The 16138-nt window shown below is 53.4% G+C and overlaps 1 protein-coding gene across 3 annotated transcripts in view; it reads left to right on the top strand.

Moving 5' to 3' along the window:
• Positions 1–271: 271 nt before the first annotated feature.
• The window catches only part of MLLT1 (MLLT1 super elongation complex subunit), a 61852-nt gene continuing 45985 nt past the window's right edge, over positions 272–16138 (top strand). For 2 of the 3 annotated variants that reach the window (XM_033134070.1, XM_033134072.1), the window contains exons 1-2: positions 327–453; positions 9425–9605. In XM_033134070.1, coding sequence (XP_032989961.1) covers positions 442–453; positions 9425–9605 — 193 coding nt within the window. In that variant the 5' untranslated portion in view covers positions 327–441. Of the gene's footprint in view, positions 454–9424; positions 9606–16138 lie in introns of all 3 variants that reach the window. The other variant, XM_033134071.1, reaches the window with a different exon arrangement.

Below are 16138 nucleotides of genomic sequence, written 5' to 3' on the forward strand. Positions count from 1 at the left end.
TCCCGCCCCCGCCCCCCTCCACGTGCGGCGCACACCTCGCGCTCCCTGCGCGGGGCTCGCCTCGCGCCTCCCTCCCTCTCTCCTCCCGCCCCTTCGGTCCGAGTGTCCCATTGGCTGAGGACTTCGTCCCTCCGAGAGCAGCCCAGCCGGCCCGCGCCAGGAAGGAAGTCCCGCCCCACAAGCGGCCTTCCGTGCTGTTGATTGGCCCATGTGGCTGTCAGTTGGGGCGGCCGGCCCGACTCGGCGGCGGGGGCCCAGGGTCGGTGCGCGACCCGGGCTGGCGGTGGTTTCCGGTTCCGCGGGGCTGGCGGGCGGGCGGGCAGCCGGGAGCGGCGGCGGCGGCGGCGCCTGACAGACAATGAGGGCGGCGGGGCGGCGCTGAGCGGCGGCGGCGGCGGCGGCGAGCGACGCGGGGCCCGGGGGCGGGGCTGGGCGCCAGCCATGGACAATCAGGTGAGGAGCGGCCGCGCCGCCCCAGCGCAGACCGCACCGCCCGCCCGGCCCCCCTCCCTCCCTCCCTCCCTCCCTCCGCCCGGCCCTCCTCGGTCCCGGCCTCCCCGCCCCCGCTCGGCGCCCGCCCGCCCCGCTTTGTGCGCTCCCGCCGCTCCCCCGGCCTTTATGTGGGGCGGGGGCGCCCCTCCCCCATCCGGGACCCTGGCGGGCCTGACCACCTCGGACCTTCCTGAGGACCCCGGGCCGGCCCAGGCCAGAGACCCCTGGGACGCACCTCTACCTCAGTCCGACCCAGACCTGGCTGGGACGCCGCTGGTGCTCCTAGTCCGGCCCAGAATCCTCTGGGACACCCCTCGGCAACCCGGCCCAGCCCAGAGGCGGCCCAGACCTTCCGGGACGCCTTTTGGGACCCCAGTCCGACCCAGTGCTCCCCGGGACATCCCTTGGGATCCCGGCCCGGCGTCCCCACAGGCACCCCTGGGACTCCTCAGATTCCTCAGGGTCCGGTACCCCCTTTCCCCTTTGGATCCAGGGCTGGTCTGTGTCTTCTTTTCACCCTGGACCCTTGGCCCTGAGTCCCTTCAAACTCCCTGAGTTCCCAACCTGCTGCGTCTTCTCTTCCTTAAACCTTGGTTGGGATTTGAGTCCCCCCAGAACCCCTGGGACCTTGGTGTGCAGCCCTCTCCTTCCTCGAACCCTAAGCCTTCTTACCTCTCCTCCTCTTCTAGGCCTGAGCCCTCTCATCCTGCCCCTGCCTCAGCCTGGCGTCGCTTTCCCCTCAAACCCTGGCTAGGTCCTATGTCTTTCCGCACAAGGACCCGGGCCTGTGTTGAGCGCCCCCATCGTTGGTCCTGGGCTTGCAGACCTCTGTGACCCACGCTGCTGCCTCAGCCTCTTTTGGTATGAGGCCGAGTCACCTTCTGTGCCACCCCGGTGCCCGGTGCCCGAGGGGCTGTATCTTTCATGTTCAGATCTGGCCCAGGGGCAGTTTCTGCTCTGACCTGGGGCCCCCGCACCCTTCACACACCAAATGCTTCACTCCCCTCAGCTTGGGCCCTCTTTGCCCCTGGGACCTTGCTTTACACATCCCCACATTTCTTTCCCCAAAATCCGAGTCTCTCAGTCCGCTTCCTCCAACCTGGGTCGGCCTCCCTTCACAGACCTGCAGTCTCCCCAGCACTCTCGTGCCTCTCCTTACTTTCAGGGTCTCCCACTTCATTCCACTGCTCCCCAGCCGGATGCTGTGACTTTCAGCCACTGCCCTCTCCTCCCAGCACACCGATTTCCCTGCTTTCCCCAGCATCCTAGAGCCTCCACCGGGAGCCTTGCTCCAAACACCTGGTGGTTCCCCAACCTCCATAAACTCTCCCCGTAGCCCCTGTCCTTTCCTTCTGGAAACGGAGCCAATCCTGTCAGTTCTGGAAAACCCAAGACCTTTTTGGCCTCCGGTGCCCCTTCACCAGCTCTGTGCTGTGTCCCCTTCAGTACCCAGGCCCTGTCCCCTTCTCAAGCCCAGGACCACTGCAGCCCCCAAGAGAGGATCATTTATTTCTTCATGCTCTCCTGCTGCCCTGGCTTCCAGGGGCGTGAGGCCAGGAAAGGCGTTGTGGGGCTGTGAGGGTGGCAGCTGAAATCTCCGCCATTAGCGAGGGCAGGTTGGGGCGTCCCTGGCTGCTGGCGCCACGGAGGCGGCTCTGCCTAGTAAGGCACTGTGTGGCTGTGCGGTTTCAGGGGGTTGGGGCAGGAGACCCCCCCCCTTACCCATCCCAGCCTCTAGGGCTGGCACAAGATCATTGAGACTTCTGTTTGTGGCACTCTCTCACCATGATTTCCCTTGTGGCTTTGGTGTTACTATCTTTTTCTTGAGGGGTGAGGAAGAGTTTATCACAGTTGAATGGTGGATTTCTACAACGTGGTGTGAGTTCACTTCCCTTGAAGGGACAGAGCTTGTTGTCTCCAGTTCATATTGAGCTAAAACAAAACAAAACATACCTTTGGTGTCCCCTTTCAACAAAGTCCACCTCTGGGAGAGGTGGGAGACCCTGAAAGTAAGGCTTGGTGGGCACCACTCAGTCACAGAATGTCGCTCCTGCCTCTCACCCTGTCGGTTAGTCCCCTGGGAGATGTCTCAGGCCCAACAGTGTCCGTTCCCCTTGTGATGTGCCGCGCCCTGGCTGCCTGGATGGTTGTCATTTATGTAAACGGAATGGTGAGAATAGGTGGCATTCTTGGTCTGTGACAGAGATAGCGCCTCGCTTGGATGGATTGGTGAACACACGGGCCACTAGCGCCTGTGGCTCTTTAAATGGAAACAAACCAGGATGAAAAAGCCGCTCCTCAGTCACACCAGCCACATGTTAAGTGTTCAGTACCCACCCCTGCCGAGCTGTGGGGCACCTCATTGGGCAGTGCAGAGAGATGGCAGGAAGTTCCATTGGACAGTGCTGGTCTAGGTCCTTGCAGAAATATCAGCAAGTGAAACTGGTCCCAAAGGAAGGTATGTGTCACACTGTAGACTGCTTCTCCATCCTTGGCTGTGTTTTCATGCAAATTTGGGCAAGGCCCAGGAGCTCTGTCCCGTCCTGACAGGGACAGCAGCCCCCGGGGAGATGGGAGAGAATAGTGTCTTGTTCCCCAATAGGCAGGTTGGCTGTAAGTGTTCCAGAATGAGTTCTGATGCATGGCAAAGGTTTTGAATCCTGCAGAATCTCAGCCTTCCCTTTCTCCCTCAGGCTGCCCTAAACCTGTAAATGCCCCAGTCTGATGGGGAACAACAGGACTTTCCCTTAAAATGCTTGCTGACTTTTGAAGGCTTTGCTTCCCTTTAACTTCCTGTTATGTTCTCTAGAACTTTCAGCCCAGCTAAGAAGAGGGGTTCTGCATATTGCTCTGGGCTCCCAACTTCTCAGTGTTGAAATCTTTCCCCATGGATAGGAAAAATCTTTCTGGTTCCCTCTGCCCTGACCCCCCAAGTCTGTACTTACAAGTCCATTGTCTGTGGGATTTGTATTTTTGGGGTGGTGGGGTGATTACTTTGGGGGACAGGTCTTCGTTTACTTTGGGACCATTTCTGGGAGGTGTGCGATGAGTCCCCAGGGAATGGGCATAGTTAAAGGCTGAGTAGATGCTGAAAATACCAGGAAAGGAGGATGTAAAGGGGTACCTGGGTAAAGGGGTACCTGGGGAGCTAAAAGTGGTGTCAGCGTCTCGGTGGCCATGTTCTCCAAAGGACCAGGGAGTCCTCCCTTCAGAGAAGCTCGGGTCTGGCACCTCGGGGGCAGATGACCCAGCGAATCACACAGTTGAATTGATGCCAGTTCCTCAAAAAGCTCTCCTGAGTTTGAATTTGGGAACAGCTGCTTGTGACTGTACTCTGTTGTTCTGGAAGGGGAGCTTTTTTCTAACTGTGATGGCCCATTTTACAGATGTGGAAGTGCAGGCCCGGAAGTTCCCAAGAGGAGTCCAGGCCTGGTGGATTCTTAGGTAGCTCTGCTCTTTCAAAGCCCGAGAACTTGTGGAGCAACGCTCGGAACTGTGCAGAGCACTGATGTGAGGGTGACCACGTTCTCCCCACCCAGCTCAGAAACTACTACTTGGAAAGTCGACCTGCCAAGTTTCTTTGTCCTGGAGTAAATAGGTTGTAAAGTACTTGAGGGCAGGGACCCGAGTCCCTTTGTGTCTGCCGTCATTTGTAGCACAGTGTGGCATGAGCTTCACCAACTGTTGGTTAAATAAAAGTAACTAGGAACCAGCCCCCTGTAAGCAGGGGCTGGCCACAGATGCCTGCATTGGTGTGGTGTGTGTTCCGAAGTCTCCCCAGACTGCTCCCGGAGAACTTTGGAGACACTTGGCGCGCCGTCTGCCCATCTTCGGGCATCCTGTGCATGTATAATATATTCCCTGTCCCAGGCCTTCCTGGCAGGCTAGTGAGGGTCTGCCTTCCCGGGAACCTGAAAATTAAGGATTGCATGTTTGTTTGCGTATCCACATGGTCTGCACACTTATCCTTAGAGAGTTTCCGGAGAGTATTCATTGAGTCCCTTCTCATCCCTTTGTCATTAATTTGTGCCCTGGGTGAAAGGGACCAGGCCAGATGGAGCCAGGAGAGGGTAGGTGCAAGCTGTCAGCCCCCTGTGTGCCAGCGGTTAGAAGACCAGGGCCTCATTCCACTGTGACTGAGAGGTTCCTGCCCTGGGTTCTGTCCCCACCTCTGGCCAGGCTGCCCTCCTCTTGAGAGGATTGTCGCAGAGGTATATCGTTTCCTGTCTTTCTCACATTCTCATTCAGTGGCTGCTCCTGAGAGCCCCCCGCTGGGTCTGGAGGGAGAAAGTTCTTCAAAGTATTTTATTTGGTCTCGTGTTGCTGTTGCTCCATGGGGCCAGTACCTTTTCCCATCTTTGTGTGTGTGGACCACGGTGCAAGCAGTCTCAATCCCACGTGACAAGGGAAAAGGCTCTTGGGTGCTTTCTTCTCCTGGCAAGGGAGGGAATTGTCACATCTGAGGGAATTAGGTGCAGTAGGCAAACTCCAGGCATAATTATGCCTATGCCACTTGGTAAAATGTGAATTCCCAGAGGAAAGGTCAATCTGTTGAAGAGAATTCCCACCAGAAAATCAGGAAATCTTAAAGATAAACTCGTGGTTGAAGATCTGCCTTCTGGGGACCAGGCTGAGGGCAGGGTTCACGGGGTGCAGAAGGGATCTGATGAAGACAGGGCATTGAAAGGGTGCAACTGTTGGGACCAGTCTGACTCTCTTTGCCAGGTGGGGGCTCTTTGAGTCCACACTGGGGCTCTGTGATTTAGTGACGAGGTGCCTGGAGAACTGCCCTCCAGGATCTGTTTGTCTGGCTTGCAGGACTCAGGAGTCCGGCCCTTGGGTTCCAAGTGCCCTCTGCCAGTTGGCCTGGAGAGAAGGCAGTGCCCGGCGGAGGCCCTCTGCCCAAGGTTAACTGTCCCCAGATGGCCCTTGGAGGCCTTGTGCTGCTCCATCTCTGTCCGCAGGTCTTTGGGATGATGTCCCAGAAGTAAAATATAAAATAGTTAACCCTTTCCAGGGCACGCTTGGAACGTGCCCCTTTGTTCAAGGCTTTTGTTGAGGGAGTGGGTGGCATAGTGGCCCCAGGGCCACTTCCAGGCACCCACTCTGGAGGTTCCACAAAGGGCCTCTATGCAGCCAGGATGGCCAGAGTCTTCATTCAGAGGCTAAGGCAGCTTGAGCTTCACCTACCCGACAATAGCCCTTTTAGCCAGGCACCCTTTCCAGAGACGGAGCTGACTGACTTGCTTCAATTCTTTCGTTCTAATGGCCAGGTAGAGTAAGAAAGGGGAGTGGGGTGGGACCCCTGGAGTGGAATTGGCTTAGCTGTGCTAATAAATTATCAGGACAAGTCAGAGTAGTTGGCCAGAGCTCAGCTTCTTGCTTGCCTCTAGTTCAGTGTAGATGGAACGTCTTCCTGAATCAGTGACTTCTAATACAGTGGCCCAGAGTCTGTTATTCTACCATCTTTATTTCTTAGAAGATTCCAGCATTCAGGGGAGTGATCCTCTCCTGAGTGCACCAGTGTTACAGCAGTCATTGGCACCTTGAACCTGGGGTGTGGAGGCTGAGTTGATGCCCGCCCCCAGGGCCCAGATGCTGCCCAGGGAGCTGTGGGCGTGGCCTGCCGGCTGCAGAGATGAGCCACTGCTGCTTCCGATCCGTCCTGTTTACTCTGGCCTCTGGGATGTGTTTTTGGCGCTTCCATTTTCCCCTCTCTGATGGGACTGTGGTCTCCATTCTTTCAGAATACAGCTTGGCCGCGCGTGCGCCTGGGGTAGGAAGCCCACATCCTCAGAAATGCTGGCAGGCAGCTGGATTGGTGAATAACAGAACCTGAGGAGGGTCTCATCACGAGGGAGTTAACTCCAGAGAGCGAAACGCCATTTGCCAGTGTATCATTGTTATGATTATAGGTATTTAGTTTTCCACCTGTAACTCGCTCAGCAATCCAGGGATTGTCTCCCTATTTCTCAGTGTGAAAAGGTTGGAGAGAAAGGCAGAATTTTTTTTAATATACATGGACGTGTGTATGGTGATCACGCTTTTTGGGATAATGTAAATATCGCTTGGGTTTGTTTATGTTGAACGTTGTCCATATGCAGTGCTCTGCAGAAAGTGGCTTGTGGTTGATTTGAGCATTACATGTTTATCCAGACGTTTAGTGCCTTGTCTCTGGCTTTGGGTGGGGTATTTCCCCTGGAGTGTCCCCAGTCCCCTGCCCACCGTTCCTTGGCATCGCAGCATCTCAGCTACCTGGGTCTCCCCAGCTCTTCTCCTCCATCCACCCTGAGGTCCTGCGAGTTCCCCCATTTCAGACCTCGACTCAGTCTCCTCTTCCAGCCGTACCCTCTGGTTGCCTCCGTGCAGGCTTGCTTGTTTGTTTGTCCTTCTCTGCCTTCAGCCCAGACTGCACAGATTGCCTGAGCCCTTTTACTCGTGTACTGTGGCCTTGCGTCTGTCCTCTACTTACACTTGGCTGTCATTTCTGTTGTGTTGAATCTAAACGCTCCATCCCTGCGGTGCCTGCTCCTCCCTCCAGGGGACCCAGCCCCAGCAAGTCCCTGCTCTTCCCCCCTTCCCCCCCAGGAGCCCCACGGGGCGGGGGAACTCCTGCCCCGTTTTCACAGCTGTTTCCCAGGTCCTCAGCGCTCCCATCAGCTTTCCATACATCGGGCCACACTGTGCTCATTGCCGTCCTTATTGGTTCTTCCTCTTGGAAAACACCACTTAGAACTTGTTGATCTAGCAAAGTCCTCTAGTTTGACTCATCGAGTATTGTTGATACCTCATGTACTATGGTTCCAACATAGAATTTGCAAGGACAATGGAGACATGGCCCCTGGGGAGGCAGCAGAGAACACTGGCAGGATGAAGTGGGCACCATGGAGATATTTGTACACAGATTGCTGTGGAGACTGAGAGGCAGGTTGATGTCCAGTGTGGCGACTGGAAAGGACTCTGGCGAAAGTAGCACTTAAGCTGAGGCTTAAGGGACGGGTGGAATTCGATCAGCAGAGAAAGGAGAGCAGGGCCCCGCAGGCTGGGGCTAGAAGACGTGCAGGCAGACAGCAGTGGGCACTCCTGGTGTGTTTCGGTGTGGCTGGTGTCCAGCTAAGCTGGCGTGGACGTGTGTGCGTTTCCTGTGCTCCCTCAACTCTGAACCTCTCAGGCCCGCCGTCTGCCTAGGGAAGCTTCTTTGTGCATGCGCACGCATTGGTGGTACCCTCCGCACAGGAACCTTACACGTGAACTATAAGATACACTCCCACCTCAAAAGGGTTAAAAAGTGAAAAATAATGAGCATCTCAGACTTGAGGAAACAGGTGGGAGACACGTGGTGTGCTGAGGTGTTTGGACTTTATTCTGAGGGCGTGGAGAGACATGGAAAGCTGTGAAACAGGGCAAGAGATAAAAATCTGTGTGCCCTGCTTTCATCGCAGTGACTGAGCAGCATGAGGGAGGGCAGAGGGAAGGAGAACACTGGTGGCAGGGACTGAGCAGCGTGCTGAAGCACAGAGAAGAGGAGGGTCCGGAGGGATGGCCATAGGGACACACGCAGTCAGTGGGTCGGGTGAGAAAGAGGGTAGAAAGCGCAGAGTGGGCGAGATCTGGTCTGGACCTGGGGTGGTGGTTCCGTCGACGGAGGGCTGAGGAGCCCAGCCCTGGGGAGCGTCCTTTGGGAAGTGAGGCATCCACACCACCCCCGACTTGCTCCTGGTTATCTCAGCACTTAGGAACAAGTATCTGCTTGGCCTCTGCTTTCTTTGTATCATTCTTGCAGTTGATACTAGGTGTCAAGCTGGATCTGTTGGAAGTCCGGGGAGGATCTTACCCAGGAGAGTGGCTGTTTACAGTAGGTTCCCTGGCCGAGTGTTTTGGCCCCCCAGGGTGTTGCCAGTGCTTTGAAATTTTGGGGCTTTGCGTCCAGTGGAGTGGAACTGGCATGAGTTGCCTCGTTTCAGGGCAGAGCATCAGACGTGTGTGTGATGCAGGGAGCCTGACTTGGGGCTGCAGGTCCCCCTGGGATCGGTCCCCAGCTGGCTTCATGCTTGCTCCTCTCTTCTCACCTTTCTACTTTTCAAACAGCCAGCGTTTGTGCGGATGACTAAGGTGACCTTGAGGGTGTCTGTTCTCTAGGAGGCATTCTGTAGGATGAAGGAGAAGGAAAGATGCTTTAATCAAGGAATATGGGTGGCGTGAGCAGGGAGGCAAGCTGGCAGAATGGCTACGGGAGCAGGCCCTTGGGGGACACACCTGGGTTGGTTGGAGTCTGGGCCCTGCTCCCTCCCAGCTTAACCCCCTGTCGTGGGCCGTTGACAGCTCACTCTTGAAGCCTCGGGCTCCACATCTGTACGAGGGGATAATTGCACTCCAGGTTGCACTGTTGTGTCGTGGAAGAGCTTGCTGGGAGTCCAGCTCTGGAAGGAGCCACTCCTGATGAGTCGACGTTAGAACAGAGCAGATGAACCACTAGCAAGATGAGTTCTGATAGTGAAAAATGCTAAGAAGATAGATGACGTGGTGGGGGGCGCTTCCATATTGGACGGTTAGAGAAGGCTTCCCTGAGGAGGTGACAGTCCAGCCGAGACCTCAGGGACGGGAAGAAGCCTGCCATGAGAAGGCCTAGGGCAGAGTACCCGAGACAGAAGGAGCCCCAGGTGCCCAGGCCCAGAGGGAGGCCGAGAGGCCGAGGGGGAGGACAGAGAGGAGACGTGGGGCCTGGCCTGGCCTGGGTGAGCTGGGGACAGGAGACACACAAAGCATGTGCACAGGGCCTGCTGCAGGGGAATTCGGAAGCCACGGTCCTGCTCAGGGTTTCGATTTGCTGTGGCCAGTGCTGACCGTGATGGGAAGGTGACAAGGCAGGACAGCTGGCAGTCCCTCCTCTGGGCTCTGTGCTGACCCTGTGCCCGCCTCTTTCTCCCACCAGTGCACTGTCCAGGTCAAGTTAGAGCTGGGACACCGGGCCCAACTGCGCAAGAAGCCCACCACGGAGGGGTTCACGCACGATTGGATGGTGTTCGTCCGCGGCCCCGAGCAATGTGAAATCCAGCACTTCGTGGAGAAGGTGGTCTTCCGACTGCACGACAGCTTCCCCAAGCCCAAGCGCGGTGAGTGCCCCGTCCTCCCAGTTGGGCAGCCCGGCAGGGCTGAATACCTTCAACACTACCCATTTGATAATCACTTTCTTCCTGGGGAGCCCACGTTGTGAGCTTCTGGCTGGCACCCCTCAGCATGCCGCTGAGAAGTTGCCCGGCCAGCATGCGGCCCTTCTCTGATCCTATGAAGGTCCCTCTCCCTCCCTTCTGCTTCTCCTTCAGCTGTCCAGTTCATTGCAGGGAAAACCCACAGGAGCTGGTGACTGTGTCTCATGTCATTATTTAGACTCAGGCTCTGAGAAGAAGCCTCCAGAGAACATAGTCAGTGGCCAGGGGTGGGAAGGGTGATGTACTCCTACGTGGTGAGTAATCAGGAAATTGCTTATTGGGCCTACGTTTGACGAGAGATGCCATTTTAAGAACTCATGATATTTGGGGCAAAAAGCTTTTATAAAAGTCACTCGTTTCACCACTCTTGTTTCTTACGTCTTCCTTCTCTGTGTCACCCCTCAGACTGACGTTTGATAAGCACAAGTGCCTCATTCACATTTTCCACAAAGATCTTGATTTCCTGTGACCTGGCAGTCTGACTGGGTTGAGAGAGAGGAACTCACCCAGTTTATGGGCATTGGAAACCACTTCCTGGGGAGTTGGACGGGGAATTTGGGAACAAAGTTGGTGGCCGTCTTGTGAGCTCTGTGAGGGCCATGTCCTTCTCACCATTGAGTCCCCAATATGAAGCCTGGCACGTCACAGGAATCGTGTGTGTGTGTGTGTGTGTGTATGTGTATTACGCAATGCAATGCACCTCACTGATAACATCAATAGAAAGATGAAACTGGATTTGCTAGGAGGAGTTAACATTTGAGACGGGTAGTTGACGCCATTAAATATTTCTTGAATGGGTATGTAGATAAAGGCGCGAAGGCCTTTCTGCTGCTGGGCTGCTGACCGCGCTGCCAGCAGTCCAGGTTTCAGGGGCACCGGGGGCTGAGCCGTAGCCAGATGGATGGCCTCCGGCACAAGCAACAGCACCTCGTGGGACCCACTGGGGCCTGGGCCAGCAAATGGCTTACAGCCTAGTGGGGAAGTGAGTGAGCCATGTTACAGAAGCAGGAACTTTTGGTTCAGAGGGAAGGCAACTTGAGATTCCTAGTGGCATGGTAGCTATTTCTTTTTCTTCTGGTTTCTTCCGTCAGCTTTCAGCTGTTCCTTTCCCTCATTTCTCCTTTGCGAGTCTTCCCCTTCTCTCCTTTTCCTTCCTTCTTTCCTCCCTGAGCCTCTTGGAGGAGAGCAGCTAGGGTTACTGACAACAGCAGATATCTATAATAATGAGCGATAATAGTACACGTCCCTTATCAAGCACTTCCTGCAGGGTCTCCATTCTCCTCACAACCCTCTTTTGCAGATGGGAGAGCAGGCTCAACGGGGCCAGGTAAGCTGCCTGAGCTTTAAAGCAGGGGTCTGCACGCTGGGCCCAGGGGGTCTGGTAGCGCTGCCTGTTTTTGTTGGCACTGGGCATGCCCATTCATTCAGGGAGCGTCTGTACTTGCTGTCAAACTGACAGCAGAGTAGAAGCTGTGGCTGTCTTTCTCTTGGGCTGGGCCCTCCTTGTTTCTCTGGCAGCTTCTCCTCTGGTTCCTTCACCATCTCCCTCCCTTGTCCTGTTCCCTTCTTGCTGCATGGGCCCAGCATGATGGTTTCCATTCACCTTTACACTGTTGATTTCGTCTTCGTCCCCACAGGGTCAGTAACCAAGCAGCGACTAGAAGTAATACTCATAACAGTCTACATTTGTCCCATACTTGCTGTTCTGTGTGCTGTGCTCATGACAGCCCTGTGACATGGGATCTCACAGAATCCCTGCCAGGTAGATACAGAAACAGGTTCAGAGAGACCCAGTAACCTGCTTGTGGTCTCGTGGAAGCGGCACAGGCACGGTCTCGGAGCTCTAAGTACCTGAGAAATGGGTGATGAGTGAGGCCCACTTTCTTCAAGTGTCAGTTTGTGGGCGGAGTTTAAGTTAGTATATTTGAATGGTACTTGGTGCAAAGTCTGCCCAAGATGTATCAAATAGTAAATGGCAGGTTAGCTATTTGTTGTGTTGAGCAAAGCTCAGTTGGGTTACACTTTGCCGTTGTCAATGAAGAATGGATCAGGTGAAAGAATGAATGAGTTTCTTCCAGGACTCCCGCCTCTGAAATTATACATTATGTCCTTGAAAAGAATCTTTAAAATCAAATATATGCACATAACAAATCCAACAGAAATGTGCTGGGTGGGAAGTTTCCATGTCCTGTCTCATCATTGGTCAGACTACCCCAGGGGCAATCTTTCTGGCTCTTTCTGGATTATGTCCTTCCTTAACACCTTAAATTAGTGGGAGAGAATTTGCTTCTTAGTACTTGATTTTTCAAATTTAAAAAACAAAAAAATGATTAACTTGCCAGCGTGAAACGCCCTTTATCCACTGTGTGCCCTAAACGTTCTATAGTTAAGTGATTCGTCTTTGTGGCGATAGTCTTTATGGCTTTCAATGATGAGCAAGCCTCCTTACTTTTTGGATCCCCCACAAAGGCTCCCTGTCATCCTGCTTTTAGGAAGTCCTCTGGCCCCCAGGTCTAGCTCGCAGTTTCTTTGCTCAAAACACCTAAACAGCCTCATGCTTCTAGCCTTTTTTTCTATTTTTCTCCTTAGCACCATCTTAACATATACATATATGTATATATATGTATTATTTACTTATCTTGTTCATCTCCCCACCTCCTTCAAGTGAGAGATTTGGGTCTTGCAATAATTTGCTGCTATATCATTGGTGCTGAAAGGATATGAGCAACCCTGTCTTTCCTTGAACCTTTCACCCCTCCTTTTGGGAGCTACACTTGACATTGTTAAGGTTGTTGAACTAAAACTGAGACTTCCACTCCCAAATCAGAAATTGACTAAAAGTTGGAAACCAGTAAGTGGTATTGACCTTATTGTCTCTGTTTACTGTCGGGCTGGCTAGGATGCCAGGATTTCATTCATCCTCTCTGTGAACTCAGGGCCACTCAAAGGACACTCAAGGTCATGTCAAGGTCAGATGGGTTATTATCATTCTCGGTTAAAATTTAGCCCTGTTTACTTTGCTTCATGTTTGTGCCCTGACTTTGTGAATGTCTTTTGCTTCTCCTTTTTCTCTCATTTCATTGTATGTTCATCGTACCTTCCCTTTTTTCCCCATCCGCAGTCATGTCATTTAGACATTGGATTTCTGCCCCCTGCATATTTCATTCTGGTTCTCTTGTTTTTGTCTTTTTCTCTAATCAGGACTGACTCCTCTTGAGGCTACCTCCTTAGCTATCAACCCGGGAGGTTCCTTCTCCTGCGGGGATTTGTTACCCTATGTTTTGTTTTTTTTTTTTTGTTTTTCTGAAGTAATTTCTCAAGTATTTTCCCAAGAAATTAATTATTTAGGAAATTTCCCAAAAAAGGTGTGTGGTAAATGAACTCTTTTGATACCTAGTATTTAGTATTTATTTAAAAGTGCCATCGTTCTGTTCTCACACTGGAATGATAGTTTGGTTGGGCATAATATTCTAGTTTGAGAATTACTATCACTTAGAGCTGTGAAAGCTTTGTTTTCAGAAAAGTCTGAGTTCTCGTTCCATTGCACATGAGCTTTTTTTCCCCCCTCTAGAGACATTTAGGATATTTTTAATGATGTTTTCTGGATATTGTTTCTGGGGTCTTTTTTTGACTGTGTTCCTTGTGTTGGGTGCTTGGTGTCCTCCATTTAGCTCTGGAAAGTTTTATTTCTTTGACAGGTTCTTTCCATGTTTATTATCTCGGTTTTCTCTTTTTTGGATGCTTATTACTTGACTTCTCTATTATCTAAACCTTGTATCTGTAAAGTGGGAACATGTTTATCTGCCTCTGGGTTGGTTCTAAGGATTAAATGAATGAATATGTATCAATTGCTGACACCAGTGCCTGGCACATAAACACGAGCAGCTGTTAGCATTCATTTCATCTGCTGAATTGTTTCTTCATGTCTCACCTTTTTAAAACAAAAGTCTTTTTGCTCTACATTCTGGGACATTTCATTGGCTTTATTTTCCAGTCTTTGCACTGAATTAAATAACTGTAAGTACTGTATTTATAATACCAAAGAGTCCTTCCTTATTCTCTCATTTTCCTTTCTGAAAGTATCTTGTTTTTATTTGTTGGTCATATCTTGGATTTAAGGACAATGACTCCAGTTTCCTTTTTGTTTTGTCTTTTTCCCAAGTTCTCTTGTGGTCTTTAATGATTCCTGTTTCCTTGGGCTCTTTCCTGCAGGTGGGAACTCTTACTGAGCGCTGTTGGGTCAGGATGGGTTGTTAACCAGTAGGCTTTTGGCTAGTGAGATGGGCCCCCCCATTTCCTAGATGAGGAGGGCTTTGCTCTGGGTCCAGCTTTCGTACTGTAGGCTTTAGCTTCCTCCACACAGTTGCCTGTTCTCCCCAGACATGGAACCACCTGGATTTCCCCAGAGGGAAGCTTGAAAATGCTTGTGCCTGGGTTTGGGGGTGGTGGTTGGTGGCGGCAGGAATCCCAGGGCTGTTGTTCAAATACAGCCTCTCCGTTTGTTTGTTTGTTTGTTTGTTTGTTTGTTTGTTTTATAACTGTTTTACTGAGATAAAAGTCACACATGATAAAACTCACCCTTTGCATGTGTACGATTCAGTGTTTTTAGTGTATTCATTAAGTTGTGCAGCCGTCATCACTCTGATTCCAGAACATTTTCATCACCCCACAAAGAAGCGAGCTTCTTGCCCAGCGTTAGCAGTCACTCCCTGTCTTCTCCCCGATTCTCTTCTGCCCTCCACTGAGCCTGTAGGTGCCACACCCCTGGCCTTTCAGGGTTCTGGCACCAGCTGGGCTCTTGCCTGCCTTGCAGCGCCCCATGGCATGTTCTGGGCTGCAGCTTCCTTTTCCTGTTTCCTTGCCCAGCATGCTCGCATTCACTTTGTGCCTTCCAGAAATTTCTCCACTGCTCACATCACCTCCCTCCTCCTTCACTCTCCTGGCTTTATTTCCTATCGTGTTTGACTCGCTTTGGTTTCTGTGGGCTCTCCGGTGGGATGGCAGGCCAGGGCATCCACCTGGTCGCCTGTGTGGGTTTGGAAGCCTGCGCTCTGTGGTCCCTCTTTCCCATCTCTAAACGGATAGACGTTTTTTAGCCTTGGAGTGCTTGTCACGTGATAGGCCTTTGGAGAGAGATTGAGAAACACACAGCAGATCTCTTCCTTCAGAGGGTTTGTAGTCTGATAGGGACTTGGAGATCAGGTGTGACCTGTATGTACTCTTGGAAAGATAACTTCCCTCAGTGGAGAAAAAAGTGACCTGACGGTCAGAGGCCAAGGGAAGCCAGGTCTGTCGCTGCCAGGAGGTTGGCCCTGACTCGGGCCTTGATAGCTCTTGGGATTTAGGCTGGGGGTGGGTGGGAGGACATGGGCAGGGGGGCGGAGTTGGGGGCAAGTCCGCAGGCCTCTCAGATGGCCCTCCTCTGTGGGGGATTTTGCAGTGAGGACGGGCCACCTTCCTGTCTGCTCCACTTCCATGTCCCATCCTGGATTCAGATTAATTCAACAAGCATTCTTGTGTCTGCCAGGTGCCCCGCTCTGTGCTAGACTCGGGCGCAGAGGCCGACTGCAGGGTGAAGGGGGGCAGAGCACCAGGCAGGCAGCTTTCCTGCAGCTGGAGAGACCCCACTTCCTCCATGGTCTGTTCAGAAAGGAGCGAGGGGCTCCGGGAGAGCTGGGCCATGACCAGCCTCCCAGGCCACGTTACTTCCTGCTCGTGGTCCATCCCCTCACTTGGTGGAGGACCTGAGGAGGCGTGGTATGTGACTGCTCAGCAGTGTTGGGCAGATACTCAGTGAATGTTTTTGAAAGGTCTCGTCCTGGGGAGGTGACCCTGAGTGAGACGGAGCTGATAGAGAGCTGAGAAAGGTGGCCCGAGTAAGTACTGGCGTCCTATGACAGAATGACACAAGGTGCTGGAGGCCTGTGGGAGGGGGCCGTGGCCTGGAAATGGGCATGCCCCGAGCAGGGCCCAGGAGGAAGTGCCCTGTGATCTGAGAGGTTCACTGTGCCTGGACCTTAGGGCCTGAGGTCAGGCTGGTGAGGGAGAGGCTGGAGGGGCCGCAGCGCCCTGCGGGAGCCCTGGAGGGGCTCGAAGCTGGTCCTGAGGGCAGTCAGGAGCCATCAGGGGACACAGTCAGGTTTGCAGTTCAGAGCTGTCCTTCCTGCTGCCCATGCAGAAGATGCCCAGGAGTGAGCCTGAGGCAGGACAGCCAGCGAGGCTCTGGGCAGTGACCCACACGAGAGCCACGGGGCCGGGCAGTGGGGTGCATTCCAGGGCAGCTTGGAGCTGGACCTGGTAGTGCTTGGTGACAGGTGAGCTGTGGGAGGGAGGAGTTGGTGTCCTTAGTTCTTGGGCGAGTGGTGGGTGGCCTGGGTCCCGAGCTGGGACCCTGGGAGAGGTGCAGGTTTAGGAGGGCTGAGGAGGTGGGGTGGGCT

Source organism: Rhinolophus ferrumequinum, chromosome 18, assembly GCF_004115265.2.
Source record: "Rhinolophus ferrumequinum isolate MPI-CBG mRhiFer1 chromosome 18, mRhiFer1_v1.p, whole genome shotgun sequence".
Lineage (NCBI taxonomy): Eukaryota > Metazoa > Chordata > Mammalia > Chiroptera > Rhinolophidae > Rhinolophus > Rhinolophus ferrumequinum.